The sequence below is a fragment of the Pocillopora damicornis genome, chromosome 2 (genome assembly GCF_964200805.1).
Source record: "Pocillopora damicornis chromosome 2, jaPocDami1.2, whole genome shotgun sequence".
Lineage (NCBI taxonomy): Eukaryota > Metazoa > Cnidaria > Anthozoa > Scleractinia > Pocilloporidae > Pocillopora > Pocillopora damicornis.
The window spans coordinates 10,115,569-10,132,243 of record NC_142671.1 but is presented as its reverse complement, the minus strand read 5'-3'; the positions used below and the strand labels follow the sequence as shown (position 1 = coordinate 10,132,243).

Genomic DNA, 16,675 nt, shown 5'->3' with positions numbered 1-16,675 from the left:
AAAACGAAACATACAGAGTAAAAGGCTTTTGAGCCAAGGCTCAAACTCAGTGTTTTTTCGCAAGCTAGTATTGTAGCGCATGCGTTAGTCACTTACCGTCGTGCATCGCTCAGTTCCAACAAATTTGTTGGCGGTCTTGGCACACTGTTTTACTAGAGTTGGCATAATGAAATAGTCAAATGGCCGACGGAAAAATAAATCTTTTGTTTCTCCCCACGAACAATTTCCAAAATGGAATACACGCATTTTTTGACAGTCGTTTGTTGTTGCACACTGTTGAACTTATATCTCCGGCTTATAAACAAAAATAGAAAGCGGTCCAGTATTCATATTTCGTTCGTCTCATTCGTTATACGCTTGCTTTCAGCCTCTTTTCGCTACTTCTAATTCTATCATTCTTGAGTTTACGACGAGTTTAATGTGATCATCTTTATATACCTCAGATATGATAGAATTTTGCATTGGTACTTCTACAAATGTTGAGACATTCAACTTCAGTGACATGGATTACTGATAAACACGAAAAGATAAAAAACCTCAAATCATATGTTACTGCGCCCGGTCAATGAAATTACAGTCGAAATGAACATGAACTCTTACAGCGCTGATTTTTCCTTCCCGTCGTAAACAAAAGCATCTATGTTTCAAGTTCATTTATGCCTCTCGGCATTAACCGTGTTGTATAGACCCATAGCGATGGTTCCTCCAACCAGGCCTACCACGGCACCTGACACAGCTGAGCCCCCTAGCAAAAAGTTCCCACTTGCACCTCCTACGGATCCAAGAATGGAAGCTTGATCTACTCGTATTTGGTTCCGGTTATACCTGGATCAAAATAGTAGAATGTATCTTTTAGCATTCTTGTAATTAAACCTACTGAAAACTTAACGGAGTACCAGGTAAAAACAAGTACAAAGGACTGCAAACTTAATGGACTACCGGGAACACACAAGTACAAAGATATTTACCCCCTTCGTCTCCTTCGCAAGTCCGGCTCCACTTTAAAGCTGAGAACTGTGTATATGCGTGCAAATATGCCAGGAAATTGTGAAGGACAAGAAATAGCTTGATTTTCAGAAAACTGGAAAAACACACCCTTTTCAATCCTTCACATCCCTACACGCTTTCCTCCGCACATTACTTACAGCACTGACTGAGAGAGTTTGTTTAACAGTCCAGAGCCTCTTTACACGGCAATCATTGACATCATTCTTATAACTTAAGTCTTTGACTCGGCTGTGATCGATATCACTAGGATAAATGATTTGTTAGTCGCTCTAAGGGGTTATAGGGTTAGGTTGATTTCAACACATCTCGAAAAAAGAGGCTATGCATATACATAAATTCTTAAAATCTTTCTACCTTAATCTATATGTACGATCAAACATTCCGTCATCATCAATGCCTGCACCACTGTTAGCCTTTGCAAAAGTCATTAGAGGTCCCAGAGGAATCCCAATGATCGCTCCATTTCTTCCATACCGAAGAGCTGTCTCTTTAACGGCCCCTAAAGTGCGAGGGCCAGCAGCAAGGCGAACTACGGGAGCAATAATGACCATACCAAGAAGCGCCCCAGCTTGAATGGTCTTGAAAGTAACATGAGTGTAGAGTTCTGTTGCCGGGTACTTTATGTTTCTCATTTCTTCATCTGTTAGCTTTTGACCCAGCATGTTCCTCCACCAAACAAAGTTACTCATGGCGTCTTTTAAATGTGATCTGCAATGCTATGAAAAAATCGACAACAACGTCATAGTTAGTCACATGATTCTTCCTGGCTCTCTTATGGAATTACAGGCTCCAGGCCCTCAGTCTGTGGAGACTAAGTACAAGGCGGGCGAGAGAAAACGAGCGGTTGTAGTTGTGAAGTAATTAACAGCTCGTTTATGTGACCCCCTGTTTTTCATGCGCCGCGGACTGAGAGTGTGACACAAGCTAAAACCCCTCTGGTGAGTGAACAAGTCACGCCTCAGCATAACACAACTGAGCACATTTGCTTCTATGGAAAAAACCTATCGAAATCCATGACGTATTACAAAATAATTTATTGTGGGGAGATTTGTAGGGTGAGAAAGTGATATTTTTATGAGCACCGACTTCACTCGCCTTTAAAAGGATTCGTATGATATGTAAATTTTCTTTGATGGGCAAATCTGGACTGACGATCCAAAAGACCCATTCATTCCCTACCAAAAAATCATCAGAGTGCAAACTTGCTTGCTAAAATTATTTTTGAATTAAAAAAAAATCAAAGGAAGACAAATTGTTGCAGTTATCGACCTCCAAAATTTCCTATGATGAACTTGACGCTGCTAAATGTCACGCAAGCGTTTCTCGTAAAATTTAAATGATATTTTTATTTCTTTCGGCTTTAGAAAAAAAATCTCCTTTAAAAAATTTAAAGTTGTGACATTAAACATAGCCCCTCTATTTTTTCAAAGGCCAAACCGCAAACAATAAGTAGTTAGAACTAAGTAAGTATCTAATGATCTAGTTTCTTTGATCTGTTTACATATAGCATCAATTAGCAGCGACATGTTTTTCCAAATGGACCTCGGGCACTTTAAATTCGTTGCTTTACGAGGCAGAAACTTCGTTCCTGTGCTCTTTCAATCATTTCGAAGCGCAAGGTTTGAAAAACTTTTGGTTTCAACCAGCAGGTAGCTAAATGGCCAATCGCAAATACTATCAAGAACTAGACGCAATATTAGAAAGCTTGTGCAGAAATTCACGTACCTGACTCTGTGGATACACACCAATGATAAGAAGTTGTTTCTCGCGTAGCTTTGCCAATCGGCTATAACAAAGATCAGGCTACAAAAATTGGCTCTCTTGTCGAGTAATTCCTCAAAACAAAGTTTACGTGTGAAGCTAGGTGTGATATCGTGACCTTGTGCATTAGCAACTCACAAGCGAAAGCAATATTTTCGTTCAGCGGTAATTATCATGCAAATTTATATATACGTGTCTTAAAAGAAGAATAAGATCAGAAGTATCGTCGACAGTTGCCAGCTTCAAATCATCTTACAGAGTTAAAGAGCCGAGTGTACGCATCAAAAGAGTTAAATTATTTATATTTATTATTTTTCAAACTCATAGTACGTTACAGTTACATTGGTTAATGCATTGAAGACAGAGCACAGGTAAATTACCAGTACTGTATTGCAAAATCTCTTTGTTTGACACAGAGATTCAGCACTCAGTGTTCGAATGAAAGAATTACATTATTTCGTTCATCAAGCAATTTTTCGGTTTCAACCAGAAGGCGTTTCGGAACTCATTCTTCCGTTTGCTTTATCGCTGCCAGCGTATGATTAAAAAATGTAAATGTCTTTAGAAGGGGGTCCCATCGTATCTTTGGTTAAAGTTAATTACGTCTGGATCTGCCGCTGTGCCGTAAAATCGTGTTTGAAAGCCGGAATGACAACTTCGCTTGACCCCTTACACCTTAACATCAGTATACATATTCTCCAAACTGTCCTTCATGCATTTCCTTAGGTGCTCACATGGAAAATTTGTTTAGTTGGTGATCATTTCCGTTATTCTCGTAACCTTCATGCGTGATTCAAGGGTTATATTGTGGGGAGAAATACGATACTGGTCTGTTTTAGAAGTCAAAGGGTTGGTAAAGAGAGCCATACTTCAAACTAACAAGCTGAAGTCTCATTGTTATGGTTTGACGCACAATCGCATAATTATTAAGAGAGGAAAATCGAAACGAGTTATTTACATGGGGTTTTGTAGGATGTTGAGGCAGTATGTTTTCAGTATTTTCTGAGAAATTCACCCTTTGAATGACTTGACTTTATCGATCCAACTGACTCTTAGCAGTTAGATCAGGCTGAGAGGTTTGCCTATCGTAGTTTTGTGCTGTCCGAAACACCACTCCTTTTTGCATCGGCCATAACGCAACCTCTTCCGTTAAAGTTTTTTTCTTCTTGTTGATCGTAGATTATCTTATGTTTAAGGTAGATTTCTACCATGTTCTTGGTTCTACCATCCACACGCGCATCGCTAGTTGCTGGTGAGAGGCCAGCGAGGAAGAACCTTAGGATATGATACCATTATCCCATGCAGATGGTCCTACCTCCAAGCCAGGACTGAACAGAGACTCAGATTGACTGTCGCATATTCTACGCTGAGGTTCATCAAACCTTCTCCATTGTTGTTTCGCATGATATGAAATTTAGTCACGCCTGAAATTTGAAGTGAACTCCCGAAAACTATGAGACAGAAGGAACGAGATGAAAGAAAATCAGATAAAATGACGCTCCAACTATTCCCAGCATGCCAAGCACAATAGCCGTCATACTCCAGTACTTTGCATTTTTCGATTTCTGCACAGCACCTTCTCTGTTTCCATCATCGTAGGTTCTGTCCACCTGTAATGAGGTGAACATAACAGACTGTATCACAAATCTAATAATCACAGTCACGATAATTATACTTCTGAGGCAGAGCAAATGCTTCGAGTGGTTTCAAATGAAGTGGAAGCAAATTGGTACTAGTCTCTTTTCCAGTCAACGTTGGGTCTTGGCAAATAACCTTGTTACTCGTGAAAAGAGACCTGGCACAAGATTGGTACCAGAAATAAAAATTGTGCGATGGAGTGGTGAGATTTCTAAGATTTTAAAGTTATTCTTCTTGTTCTTTGAAAATATTCAAACATCAACAAGATGACACTGTGAGGAAAACTCCAGCTAAGAAGACCGTATGATTCAATTTTATTTCCTTTCTTTTCAGAGATTTTTTTGTTTCCGTGTTTGGTCGGTCACCACTGTCTTGAGGTTTTGAATTTATTTCTTCATTTCTCTTAATTGAAGCAAAATAGTAAATATGAATGAGATTCGTGATAACCGCTAATGTTCGAAGAATTATTTTTAAAGCCTAAAAGCTTAGTTCGTTTTGCCATGGTGGGTTTTTAAGGTCATTTAGTATTGGTTTCGTTTAAGTCCACTTCAAATTTCAAACACTATCCAATCAAATAAGTAAAAACAAAGTGTCAGCCGCAGCAAACGAGCATGTATACCTCTGGGGTATTTTACCTGTAGTGCACAAATGAATCCGACCACACCAAAAGGTAGGCAGCAACAGATTATTGCAGTTATTGCCAGACAAAGGTGGTTGTCTGGCCGAGGAATAAGTAATGGCGGAGATTGCTGATATGTTGAATAACGAGATTTTCTTCTAGATTCGTCCTTCGACAAAAATAATGAGATTTATGTTAGTGCACTTGACGTTAACAGCGTCGTTAGTCTTCCTTACTGTTTGGCGTACCTTACTGAAGAAATGTAAAAAAAATAATTATTTAAAAAACTACTTATTTAGAGAAAGGCTGATAGCACACAAACCTGAGCCGAAGGTATGACTGTAACGCGGACCTGCCCTGATGGGTCTGTATCTTCTGATGGCCAACTGACTATATCAAGATTTACAGTTGAACCAGGCAGAGGTGTAACATGATCTCCTTCCTCTTCCTCGTCGGTTTGATCTGAGACGGTAAGAGATGATTTTTTTATCTCTTCGTTCTCTGATATATTGAGATTTTGCTGCTTGATGTGGCCATTACGTAAGACTGTAAACAAAGACAAATTAATCCGATTGGTCAAAAACGAAAATGCAATGTAACGTGGTCTTGAAGAGCTTTTTAAGTGTTGGAAACGAAGCATCTTCTAGATATATCATTCACTAACCTGTAGTCAGGCCATGAGAGTAGACATGCCTATACGCGGAACGGTGCAAAAAATTATTCGGAAGAAAACTGGTAGCAGCTGAAGGGGAGAATTATGAAATAGATCTGAGGACGTTGGGGAGGTTCAGAGACAAATTTATTGTGAAAGAAGATTCTAACTGGATTATAATGTGAGGCTTGGTCTTGGTCGAGCGGGAAAACATTGACGTTCCCGTGACATGATCTGGCTGTCATAACGCACAATTCAGTTCATTCGAACGCCTAAGGAATGTCTCTTCATGCACGAGTTTTTGTCCAATCATGATCTACCATTTTAAACCAGAATTCGTCTATACGTTTTGGTTAAGACACAACGCAGGATACTGGAGTTTTCAGTCCAGAGTAATGGAACAAACATCTCAATGTATATGTGTGACAGAAGGTGCAAATAATATCCAAGGTTAGGATAAGGCAAACAAACTTGCAAACCTTTTAATTCAAATTGTTTTTTCGAAAATGGCAGATGAAATATGCATATTTGTTTGCTGTCTGATTAACCTTTTGACTCCCAAAATCTGAATAGTAATTCTCCTTACTATCTGTCATATAATTCTTACGATGTCAGTTTGGAGAGAATGGTATTGCATTGGATCAACTAACAATCCCCTAACTGACATTTTTCTTTGTTCTCATCCTTTTTCTATTTGGTATTGTATTGATAATATAAGGAAAAATTCTGTCTTAGTTACTCATAGGAGTTAAGGGTTTACAATATTTCTGCTTATTTTTCTAACTCAGGCTAAGAGATTCCATCAACATAATTTAGGATAGTTTTCCATTTTGTTTTTTCTCCATTCTACGATGTTAGCTCTAGCCCCCTACTTTTTCCTCTTTCCTCAGGTAATGGATCGATCAGTCTTCTCTTACATAATGATGTCTCTTTGAACCACTAAAAACTAATCCAGAGTGTTCGGACAGTTTGTCTTTTGTCATGATCACCATCTTCAACAGCCTTTCCTTTTACCGCATAAATTTGTGATAGGACATTGGCTTTTGTTCCGAAGACCTAAAGGTGTCCACCAGAACTAACAAAGAATGTGAACGCGTACATTTCAAAGTGTGACGTTTACTTTGATTTGTACACTTTTCATTTACTTGTAGGAATCATAAAACCCTAAAACAAACATACTACTCAAGAGAGAAAATTCATACCTCCATTAAGTTCCATTCCTCTCATCGGGCTACGCAATTTCTATCTGTTCCTGGCCAGTTTAGGGCAGAAATGATTCCTGCTGAATATCATATGAACGAAAAAAAAAATAGTTGAAATCAACCTGGCATCACCATCGTTAGCTGTCAGACGATAAGGACATGACAAATTCGTAATCTTACATTATTTTCAAGTGCAATCTATGTGACATATTTCGTCATTAATCATCATTAATGCAACAGTTTACCTCGTATGAAAAGGAAAGGAACTCTATTCTTCATGAATGGCTCTAGTTTTCCCAAGAATATGATTGCATACATATATAGAACTCGTAACACAATGATCTTCAATGCGATATTTAATGAAAGTAACTAGGCGCTGTAGTGTGCCTAGTTTCACAATATCACACGTCAGCGCTACGCGATCAGGTAAAATTTACGACAGTACCAAGGATAAGATATGCTGATAAGAGAGAGAAAAGACCTTATACATGTAAATTAATGTTAATCTGAACTCAGTGACACCAGGAAATCCATTATATATTATCATTTGAACATCGGTGAATGTGATTAGAAAATGAACAGAACTCCAATTGGCGATAAAATGGTTGACACGTTACCATTTAAATTGCTCCATTTTAAAATGGAATACTAATATTTTATTCCTAACAACCTTACTTTCAATTCCTCCTCCTTGGTATAATATCGCACTTTGTTTCCTGTGACTGTACAAAATTGAATGGAGGAAGAGTTATATGATGCCTAACTTCACCTCGATTCAAATTGCATCTCTAAATACTTCCTTAAAAGTGGCTTCATAGGATTTGAAGCCATTTTGTTGATGATGTTGTTTAAAAATCCAACTTCGATATCTGTTCTTGAACCACACGTGGTACAAGAAAACTGTTATATTTTCACTCACTATGTGGTTAGTCGAGTTTCACTTAGGCATAGAGATCTTCTGCTTAAGAACATACATGTAGTAGCAATTATGCGACCATTTAGGAGTAGCAAGTGTTTTGCGATATAAAGCGAACCATATCATATCAAATATTTTATATTTCGTATAAATGTTAATGCCATCATTTGAGACTGCTCCTTCATTTATTCCTTAAGCTTCTCTTTGTATATATACCAATTTGTTTAGCTTTGAAATAAAAATTCTAGCGGAAAATCCATTCAATAGATTGCCTGAGTTCAAGGAGTCGGCTATGTCGCAAAATGGACGAGTCCATCTTACAACAAGAAAGAAACTTTAACCTACAAGTTTGGTAGTTCGGTCATCGTGCATAAATTAAAAAGGAACCGGTACTGGTGAAGAGTCAAGACACTCTGTTATGATTCTCCAAAACACTTTTCACTTTAAACTCTTCCAGATTAATAATAAACGTTGATTTCCACGGCAGCACACAAAGTTGTTTACAAACACAACACAATCTGAACATGTGACGTATACCATGCTTTTACAGAGTGTCACTTCGGTATTGACCACTTGATACGGACAGTTGACTTTTTAAGTCAATATCTTTATTATCTTTGCGATTCGTAATGTAAACAAGAAACTCTGAAAGACCAAAAATTCCATTGAAGTTAACTCAAGCGGCTGAAATTTAAACTCAACGAAAATTGTCAGCTCTTGTCTTTTTAGTAATGGCGTTATCTTCCAAACTAGAACAATGAGTCGTGGACCGGGAAAAATGCACAACTACCAATTCGAATGTGCGCAGCTAAAAGCAAGTTGCCAATGAATACAAAAAGCGCCAGGCGGCTTTCAGTTATTGTCATAACAATTTCTCTTCATCTTTTGTTCGATAGATCAATTGCTCTCTGTATGAAACAAAATAAGTTTTTGAGGAAAAAAAATTCCCGCTGGCTCTAATTCCACTTGATAGCCGAACTAAACCTACATCGGATGATTAAATGATCACGTAACGTAGTGATTCCTCTCTCGAGAAAGAAACTAACTGAACTAACCAATGTGGACAATGTTTATGTGACATTCACTTCCGTTGACGATCGAAGCACTGCTCAATAACTTCATTTGAAATGAACCACCAGAGAGGAAATCTAACAGCAACCAATTTACCCAACCACAAAGACGGTATTAAGTCAAATTAACACCTATGTTAGACTTAGCTTCGCGTGACTACCAGTAGGTAACGCTGTTTAACTTGAGGTCTTGACAGATTCAAAAACTATTAATTCAGATATGTTCTACAATATCTCACCTTCTGTTCATTTGCAACGTTCCTCTCTCTTTGGCACCTTCACCACCTTTAAATCACGTTTTGTTACTCTAACCGTTTTTACGGCACCGACGATCCATTACGAAATATTACCGACGCCACCCAAAAATCTTCCGTGTAATAATAAAGGATTCAATTAACATATGATTGCGCTCGTGACGTCTTCGCTACAACATTAGCCTTCCAAATTATCAATAAGGTATTCAGTGATTAAGAAGATACGTGTGTCTTTTCACTCGCATAGAAAGTAACTCATTACAACCATTTGTGAAATTCAAAGCATTTCTATCGCTTTCAGAAAATCCTATGACGCCAATTAAAACTTGATTCATACCTTGATCATCTTCAAATTACCGTAGCTTCTAAATTCAACCTGTCTGTATGGTTCAATAACCCCAGTTACGTTGAGACGTCACGTAGCTCTTAGATGGCTTTCCTTGTAATAGTTTAGTTAATGGTGACAAAATAAGAGGCACTTAGGCGAAAATTAGGGGGGGAGGAACAATATTGGATCGGGAAATTTTCTTTTGTATTCACTTGGTAATTTCGAACCTTTAGATGATTTTCAATTTGTGCATTTTAATCCAAGGCACTTTTAAGTAATTTGAAGTCATTGTCTAATGACTCGATTTAAGTCTTACAAGACACTTAAGGCGCTCAGGCGTCCATGCGATTCACAATGAAGCAAGCGTTAACTCCTTTCAAATCAATCATCATTTGATTATTGAAAGTATTATTGCATTGGATTTATTGTACTTCGCTCTGTGATTGGTCCGCAAACCTCGCTGCATCCTCTTCACCAATCATGCGGCGCCACCAAAACCCAACTGCGTGTTGGTTACTGGCATTTTCCCGCGCTTCAGGCCGTTTCCTTTTTTACTCTTGGATACACGAAGGATAGGAACAAATAAAGTAGGGATTAGTGGCATTAGCACGGCCTTAGGAATTTGGAGAGAGCATGCATCCTAATTTTGGGAGGACATTTTCGGGATGATAACCAGTGCATTACCAGTGGTGTATACACTCAACTTCGATCTTACTGACCCCTTCTTGATCTGATTCTAAGAGCTCCAGCGTAGAAGGGTACGCTGTCTGTTTAATCGAGAAGATTTGCTCTAAGATCCCTCAACATATCCAAATACTAATGTAAGATCGAAGTACATAAGATAACTCTTTGCATATTTAGCCGACCGTATCGGGCCCGCGGCGCAGCGCTTATTCAAGGGAAGGCACGTGGGGAGTTGGGTGGGAGGAGGGGGGGGGGTTGTCTTCGGCGGTTACTAGCATAGTAAAGACTTGTTTAGTGAAAGTTTTATGGCGCAGCACAATTATGCGATGTCTCTTATTTTGTTATACTTACATTCATCGAGGCAGTCGCCTCCAGATGAATTAAGAGCTTAGTGTCGGTTTTAATGCCTGTCCACGCCAACTGTACGTCATTCTTGCTTGTAACTATCGATCTAAAGAGTAAACAATACAGAACTGAAGTACTTGTCGTTGCTGTTTTTGTCTTTTTTTAATCGTTTCGTTTACTTTCATCGATATCGTTGTCTTTATTACTGTCGTTCTCGGTGCCATTACAGTTGTTGTCAACAATATCGTCGTCAATGTCGTTATTGTTTCTCGTTATCCCTACTTTACCTTTATCGTCGTAGTTATTGTCATGTCGTCGTTATCGATGTCATTGCCTTTGTCGAGGTACAGAAGAGAGGATTTGAGTAGTGATGTGTAGTGCCTATGTATCACGTGGCGAATCCTCCTAACAGCTTCCACGGTCACGTCGCTTCACGTCATGGTCATCAGTGTCAGAGATGGTGATACAGGTGATTTTGGCGCGTGTATTAGTGGCTAAGGGCCGATTCTGGCGCAAACCATTATTTCATCGCAGTGACTCAATAAGTACCTATTCAAAACTTTATCTAAGAACTTGTCCAAAAACTGGCTGTTCAAGCACTTATCAAATAATTTATCTAATAACTAATTGAAGGCTGCTGGTAAAATCATGGTTTGCGCCAGAATCGGAACTTTCCTACAACTAGTGTTGTTTTCACTTTGTCCTGCCTGAGATGCGGATTTGGTGATGTATCAAGTTTAAGTCAAACTAGACGCTCATAGACGTAAATGAAAAAAAAGATCAGTTATTTTTGTCAATTGATGAGACCATGAGGTGATCCTTTTCAGTCAAGAAAAAAAACCTGTGGGTTATGAAAATTGCCACATTAAGGGTTTTTCTACTAAGTATGCGAAACTGAACTCCACTGAGGAAGTGAAGACCAGGATAACTAATTATCTTGTCATTTGAGTTAATCTAATTTTACCGGATCTGGAGAAGTTTCTTGTCAAAACACTTCGGCACTCCTTAGACTTTAGACCTTGAATGTATCGTCACTAACAAAACATTGTACAAGAAAAATTATTGAGCGCACAAACACCTTTAAGATTTTCGTTTCAATCTATTGGAACTAATGGGCTGCTGCTATTCTGCAATATTATAGCTCCGTAACTTCCTGTGGAGAAGCAACATGTAAGTGGATTGCGTGACAAATCTAACGGCTTCAAAATTGAAGCGTTGCGTATAAATTTATCATATGTGAAATATTCCCCTTGAAGATAGCGTTAAAACTCAAAAGCAGCTCCTTTCTCGCATGGTGTAAGTTTTTAATACCGTTGCTCGCAACTTGTGAAAACTGTCATTTCTTATAGTTGACAGAATATATTAGTAGTTTTAAGCTTACGTCTAATGCACCGAGTGTAGTAGTTCCTAAGACGTCACAGGCACGGCGGGAATCCTCTAAAACTGGAGCAAACTCCTAACTATTCCGACTTACCTGTACACTTCACATCTACGAAAAATGAACATAAAATAAAATAGAAAGAACAATTTACTTACGATAAGTGATACCAACTCGAAGCTACGGGTGGATTTTAAAGATAACATACATGTGTCTTGCAGTCTTGCCAGTCAACCGTCAGAGGATCGAGTTCCTCTACGAAAGGTCGATTGCTATGTCGTGTAACAGCACCTCGTATCCTGCACAACCTGTCATCTCTCTTTACAAAGTCCAAACTTACGCTATGTAGCAGCCGAAGCTGCTAACTCTCTTCATTCCAGCTGCATTACAAACCCCCCTGCGCCGAAAAGAACCATCCTAGGTCCTTGCCCAGGCATGTTCTAACTTTCATGGCCTACGAGTGGTTGTTTACCTTTAGCTTTACCACTGACGATTCATGATCTGAGAGGGTAACCCAGAGTATTCTGCGGCGCCCTTCCTTGATGCACGGAAAAACAGAGCTTCTAAAAAACTTATGAATCGCCATGAATCAATTGAAGAAACCACACAGGTGCAGAAGAAACGCGCGAACGGAGCGAGATCAGTTTCTTTTCTTTGCTTTTTTTTTTAAATTGAATTCTAGACACTTTCTGATTTCCTGATGTAACCGTGTCCTCTATTCATATCCTTATGTATTCACCTTCGTGTAAAAATAATATGGTGTCGGCAAACTCCTGTTATCGAGCTTGGTCAACCTGTAATTTATTGGGTGGCTACTGGTTCACTGGAAGGCGGTCTCACTGTTCTGTAAGGGCAGTGTCAAAATATTTCATGCCATTGATCTTGTTTATCAAGTTTTTTACTTATCTAATATTTCCTTTTCTGGGAAAACGTTCTTTTAGCCTGAAAGTGGCTAAAAAAAGTGTTCTCAGTCGGAAATAAAAACTCAAATTTGGACTACAGTAATTCATCAAGAACTGAAAAGAAGCAGAAGAACTTTGTGCTTGGATTGAGTACGTTTGAACGACTGAACAAAAACGCTTGAAAAATTTTAGGATTGAGAAAAACAACAGCAGAGATCTTATGGTGATACGTACTCTCTCGGGTTTGGAATAAAGTTTTGAAGATCAAATTTCCGGGAAAATCTAACAGTGTAGCTGTTTTCCTTTATACGTACGCTCTGCGGACCGTTTTAGGCTCGTGCCCAGGTCTCGTGTTTGGCTAGCAACGGAATGACGTCTTTGAAATGACGTCAAAGAAATATTTGAAGCCTTTGAAAGGTACCAGAAACAGAGAGAGAAAACTGATTTGACCTCAAAGCCTTCGACGCTCACAGATTCGCGTTAAAATTAGTGAAGGTGTTAATCAGTTACCCTTGATAATTTCCCAAGGTAAGCCTTACAATATTGTGGCGTGTTTAAGGCTATTTTTTATATTCAAGCTTAGGAACAATATAAGACTTCCGAATATCGAAGATGTTTCGCCTGACAGACTTCGAATTGATGAAAGATGGCATGGAAATATATGTTATTTGCCGGCTGGGAGGTCCGTATGGTGAAAAACTGTGACCGAGGTCTTGAGGTCTCACTTGTAGCTTATTATATAAGTTGGTCAGGCAATGAAAGGATGTGGTAGCTGGGTGATACATTCACATCTCAGTCCAGGGCTTCAAGCTGCTACCAATATGGTCTCCAGCCTGAGAAGAAAACAATAGTCTTATTCAGAATTTAATGCTGATTTTCTTGGTATTTTCTCAGGGTGGCTTTTTTGTTTCTCTGTAGTTTTCAGGCTCAATAAAGTTGTTTGGTTACTTCTGATTTAACATGGAACCTAACACACCCAATGACAATGGTATGGTTTAGTTATATGGACTATTTTTGTCTGTGGTTCAATCTGTGTATCTTTTGAGTGTTTTTTGCTTAGTCTGCAACATGAATAGGGTACAGTTATTACATTGTTGTTTATTTAGATGAATGCGGATTTCAAGTTCTCAGGCTAACATTATGATAACGACTTCTAAAATAAATGGTTCCTCTACATGTAGAGGTACATGTAATTCACTGGATACTATTCATTCCAGATTCTCCACACAATTTTTATTCCTTGGTGAGAATAGATAAAGGGAAGGTGTCTTGAGCAAGAGAACTTTATGTCATCAGCCATACCTTAAACAGAGAACCTGAAAAATTTTCTTGCCCTCTCAGCATGGCATTTTCTTTGTGACTAAATATTAATTTGATATGGTTTATACTCAGGTTTGGCACCACCTCCCTATGCACCACCCCCGTACTCAGGAGATGCATCAGCTCAACCCCAGTACCCTCCCCCTGGCCAGGGGTATGGTTGGCAACAGCCACCACCACCCACAGCATACCCAGGCCCTCCACAGCCATATGCAGGTGTCCCACCTGAAAAAACAGGACACCAAACACAGCCCCCTAGCTACCATGCACAGCTTCCACCTGGACAGCCTGGTTATCCTGGACAGCCTGGTTATCCTGGACAGCCTGGTTATCCTGCGCAGCCTGGTTACTACCCAAGTTATCAACAAGGTTATGTTCCTCCTATAACAACTCAACAAACAAACTCTGTCACTGTTGTGGTAAGTCAGGATTATTGTCTGAATAAACTTTCTTCCTGCAATTCTGTGCTGTCTGAAAAATGATCAAAAACACTGTCAAATTCACTTAGCTTGACAAGTATTGCTTTATTCATTATTTTTTTCAGCAAGGGGGCGTTGGACCCAGTGTTATTTTGGCACCACAGCTAGCACCCCCTGATTACTGTTTCTTGGCCTGGTTTGCATGTCTCTTCTGTTTTTGCCCAACTGGAATTTGTGCCATATTGAAATCCAATGAGGTAAGCTGTCACATGGTCTCTTGAGTCCGGTCCACATCTGTTATGCCATGACAAAAATTGCCTGATATTTTTAAATATCATGCAACTAAAATTAAAATTGAAATTAAAAATAAAATTCATGAAATGTCTTTCTTGATATTTATTCATAAGAAATCAGCCTACTTCATTATGTAACACGAGAGTGCAACTATTTGTTTTCTTTTCATCTTTGGGCAGACACGTGATGCCATTATTCGAGGAGACTTTGCTACAGCCAATATGTTGAGCATGGAGGCCAGGAAGTTGGCAAACTTGTCAATTGGCATAGGAATAACTCTCTTTGTTGTGGGCATGATTGTTCGCTTTGTAGCCTTCACTGCTACTTCGTAAACATGAGGACACGACATCTTTTATATCTTATCCAAAGAGAAGTTAACTTTGGTTGTATGGAGAATTTTTTAGATCCTAGGTGCCAAAAAAAAATTAGGTTTGAAAGAATTTAGAAACAACTAATTCTAGACCCTCACGTCATGATTAGGTTGTAAATCAATAATCACTTTAAACATTCAAATTGTTAGCTTTTTAAAGTGTACTTGGTGTTTTTCACAAATCTATTTTTGTCAACTTTAGGTTGATAATGGAGGTAGTCTGCCAGCTTTTTTATTATGGTAGAGTAAACATATTGATTATTATGTATTTGCTGATTGATTCCATCATTGTGCAGGCACTCACTTATAGCTCATTATATAAGTTGGTCAGGCAATGAAAGGATGTGGTAGCTGGGTGATACATTCATATCTCAGCCCAAGGCTTCAAGCTGCTACCAATATGGTCTCCAGGCTGAGAAAACAATTCGATGGCTAAATTTGCAACAAAATTGCCAATTTGGTGACTTATGTTTGGCATCCATGTAACTTATGGTCTTTAGTTAGAGATAAACATTTACACAGAAAACTGAGTAATCCTGTTTTTTTTTTTTTTTTCTTCATTTCTTCTTTCTGCCTTTGAAAATTTCTTTTTCTGGTGAAAACATTATGATTTCTGGTCACCAATTGGTTAATTTGAGAGTAGTGAAGCATGGAGCCCTGCACCACCACTGAAGGTTGTCACCATAAAGTAATGTAATTACTTAAAATACGCCAGCTGCTCTGTCTTTTTCGTAAGGGATGAAGGATTTAGATATTGGTTCTTTGAGTAACTCTCTTTGTTGTCATGATTTACTGCTGGTAATAGGGAGGTGGTCTCTCTAAGTGGCCATGCCAGGCAAGGATGATTTTTGAGAATTTTAAATGATTGCCTGATTTTTAATCAATGCCTTAAGGTTTGGAGCCAAGAATTCTGTTAAGTTTAGAAGGGAAAACACTAACAAACAAAGTTACTTTCACTTGCTTGCTGCTATGTTGAATGAAAAGTTATAAGCTATCATACATAAGCTGTCATACAGTAATAGTGAACAAGTGAAGATCAAAGGTCTTGTGTATGCTGATTCTCCCAAAGCTATTTAGTCCTAGTGCTGAACAATCAACTTAAGCAATTTTTTTAAATTTGTTTTTGAATTGAAATAATGCAGTTGGAGTATTATTATCATATGAATGTTATTTAGAGTATATTGTCCTTTAGAGGCAACAATAGTTCACAGATTCTTTAGCTATTAAATATACTTTCTCCAGAAAAAAGATAGAGTGTTTGAGTAAATTTAAAAAAACCAAACTTCTCAAGGCTGTTACTGAGAGAAGTTGACTATAATTAGGTAGAAAACCAGGAGTACATTTACAACTCAATGTACTATGCATCACGATGGATTGTTACAAAACCAACTTAAACCAAAGTGATCATATCAGCCAATCAAAACAAAGGGAAAAACATAAAGAGTCAATTGAAACTGGAAGAAAATTCACATTTAAAATCTGCTTGAAGTACGAGAAAAAGCAATAAGCCATAGA

General features: G+C 38.5%; 3 protein-coding genes across 21 annotated transcripts; 1 reads left to right on the top strand and 2 right to left on the bottom strand.

The window, feature by feature from the left end:
- Positions 1 to 398: 398 nt before the first annotated feature.
- Positions 399 to 2,926, bottom strand: LOC113670894 (uncharacterized). Its single transcript, XM_027187109.2, has 3 exons — positions 2,734 to 2,926; positions 1,363 to 1,724; positions 399 to 825 (listed from the first exon to the last, which is right to left on the bottom strand). Exons 2-3 carry the CDS (start codon positions 1,695 to 1,697, stop codon positions 651 to 653), a joined length of 510 nt encoding a protein of 169 aa, XP_027042910.2. The 5' UTR covers positions 1,698 to 1,724; positions 2,734 to 2,926; the 3' UTR covers positions 399 to 650.
- Positions 2,927 to 3,055: 129 nt separating this feature from the next.
- LOC113670893 (uncharacterized) lies at positions 3,056 to 12,311 on the bottom strand. Of its 18 annotated transcripts, none has more exons than XM_089195392.1 (9): positions 12,014 to 12,274; positions 11,442 to 11,511; positions 10,484 to 10,583; positions 9,106 to 10,004; positions 7,556 to 7,602; positions 6,881 to 6,960; positions 5,349 to 5,572; positions 5,043 to 5,195; positions 3,056 to 4,379 (listed from the first exon to the last, which is right to left on the bottom strand). In XM_089195392.1, exons 6-9 carry the CDS (start codon positions 6,903 to 6,905, stop codon positions 4,221 to 4,223), a joined length of 561 nt encoding a protein of 186 aa, XP_089051518.1. In that variant the 5' UTR covers positions 6,906 to 6,960; positions 7,556 to 7,602; positions 9,106 to 10,004; positions 10,484 to 10,583; positions 11,442 to 11,511; positions 12,014 to 12,274; the 3' UTR covers positions 3,056 to 4,220. The 18 variants fall into 18 exon arrangements, with proteins under 18 accessions (XP_089051518.1, XP_027042909.2, XP_027042903.2 ...); XM_027187108.2 differs by having other exon boundaries at positions 5,349 to 5,488; XM_027187102.2 differs by lacking the exon at positions 9,106 to 10,004 and having other exon boundaries at positions 12,014 to 12,288.
- Positions 12,312 to 13,117: 806 nt separating this feature from the next.
- Positions 13,118 to 16,408, top strand: LOC113670795 (uncharacterized). 2 transcript variants are annotated; one of them, XM_027186991.2, is made up of 5 exons: positions 13,118 to 13,285; positions 13,676 to 13,745; positions 14,150 to 14,496; positions 14,622 to 14,753; positions 14,970 to 16,408. In XM_027186991.2, exons 2-5 carry the CDS (start codon positions 13,718 to 13,720, stop codon positions 15,120 to 15,122), a joined length of 660 nt encoding a protein of 219 aa, XP_027042792.2. In that variant the 5' UTR covers positions 13,118 to 13,285; positions 13,676 to 13,717; the 3' UTR covers positions 15,123 to 16,408. The 2 variants fall into 2 exon arrangements, with proteins under 2 accessions (XP_027042792.2, XP_089051511.1); XM_089195385.1 differs by having other exon boundaries at positions 13,149 to 13,285; positions 13,652 to 13,745.
- The last annotated feature ends 267 nt before the right edge of the window (positions 16,409 to 16,675 follow it).

What these genes read in the sequence shown, in the direction of transcription:
- LOC113670894 (XM_027187109.2), bottom strand. Translation starts at nt 1,697, where the DNA reads ATGAGTAACTTTGTTTGGTGGAGGAACATGCTGGGTCAAAAGCTAACA. An exon ending in GATCGTACATATAGATTAAG is followed by an intron (nt 826 to 1,362) that starts GTAGAAAGATTT and finishes ATTTTGATCCAG; the next exon opens with GTATAACCGGAACCAAATAC.
- LOC113670795 (XM_027186991.2), top strand. Translation starts at nt 13,718, where the DNA reads ATGGAACCTAACACACCCAATGACAATG. An exon ending in TAACACACCCAATGACAATG is followed by an intron (nt 13,746 to 14,149) that starts GTATGGTTTAGT and finishes GTTTATACTCAG; the next exon opens with GTTTGGCACCACCTCCCTAT. An exon ending in CAAACTCTGTCACTGTTGTG is followed by an intron (nt 14,497 to 14,621) that starts GTAAGTCAGGAT and finishes TATTTTTTTCAG; the next exon opens with CAAGGGGGCGTTGGACCCAG.
- LOC113670893 (XM_089195396.1), bottom strand. Translation starts at nt 6,905, where the DNA reads ATGAGAGGAATGGAACTTAATGGAG. An exon ending in CAGTCATACCTTCGGCTCAG is followed by an intron (nt 5,196 to 5,348) that starts GTTTGTGTGCTA and finishes TTTTTGTCGAAG; the next exon opens with GACGAATCTAGAAGAAAATC. An exon ending in GATTCATTTGTGCACTACAG is followed by an intron (nt 4,380 to 5,042) that starts GTAAAATACCCC and finishes ACCTCATTACAG; the next exon opens with GTGGACAGAACCTACGATGA.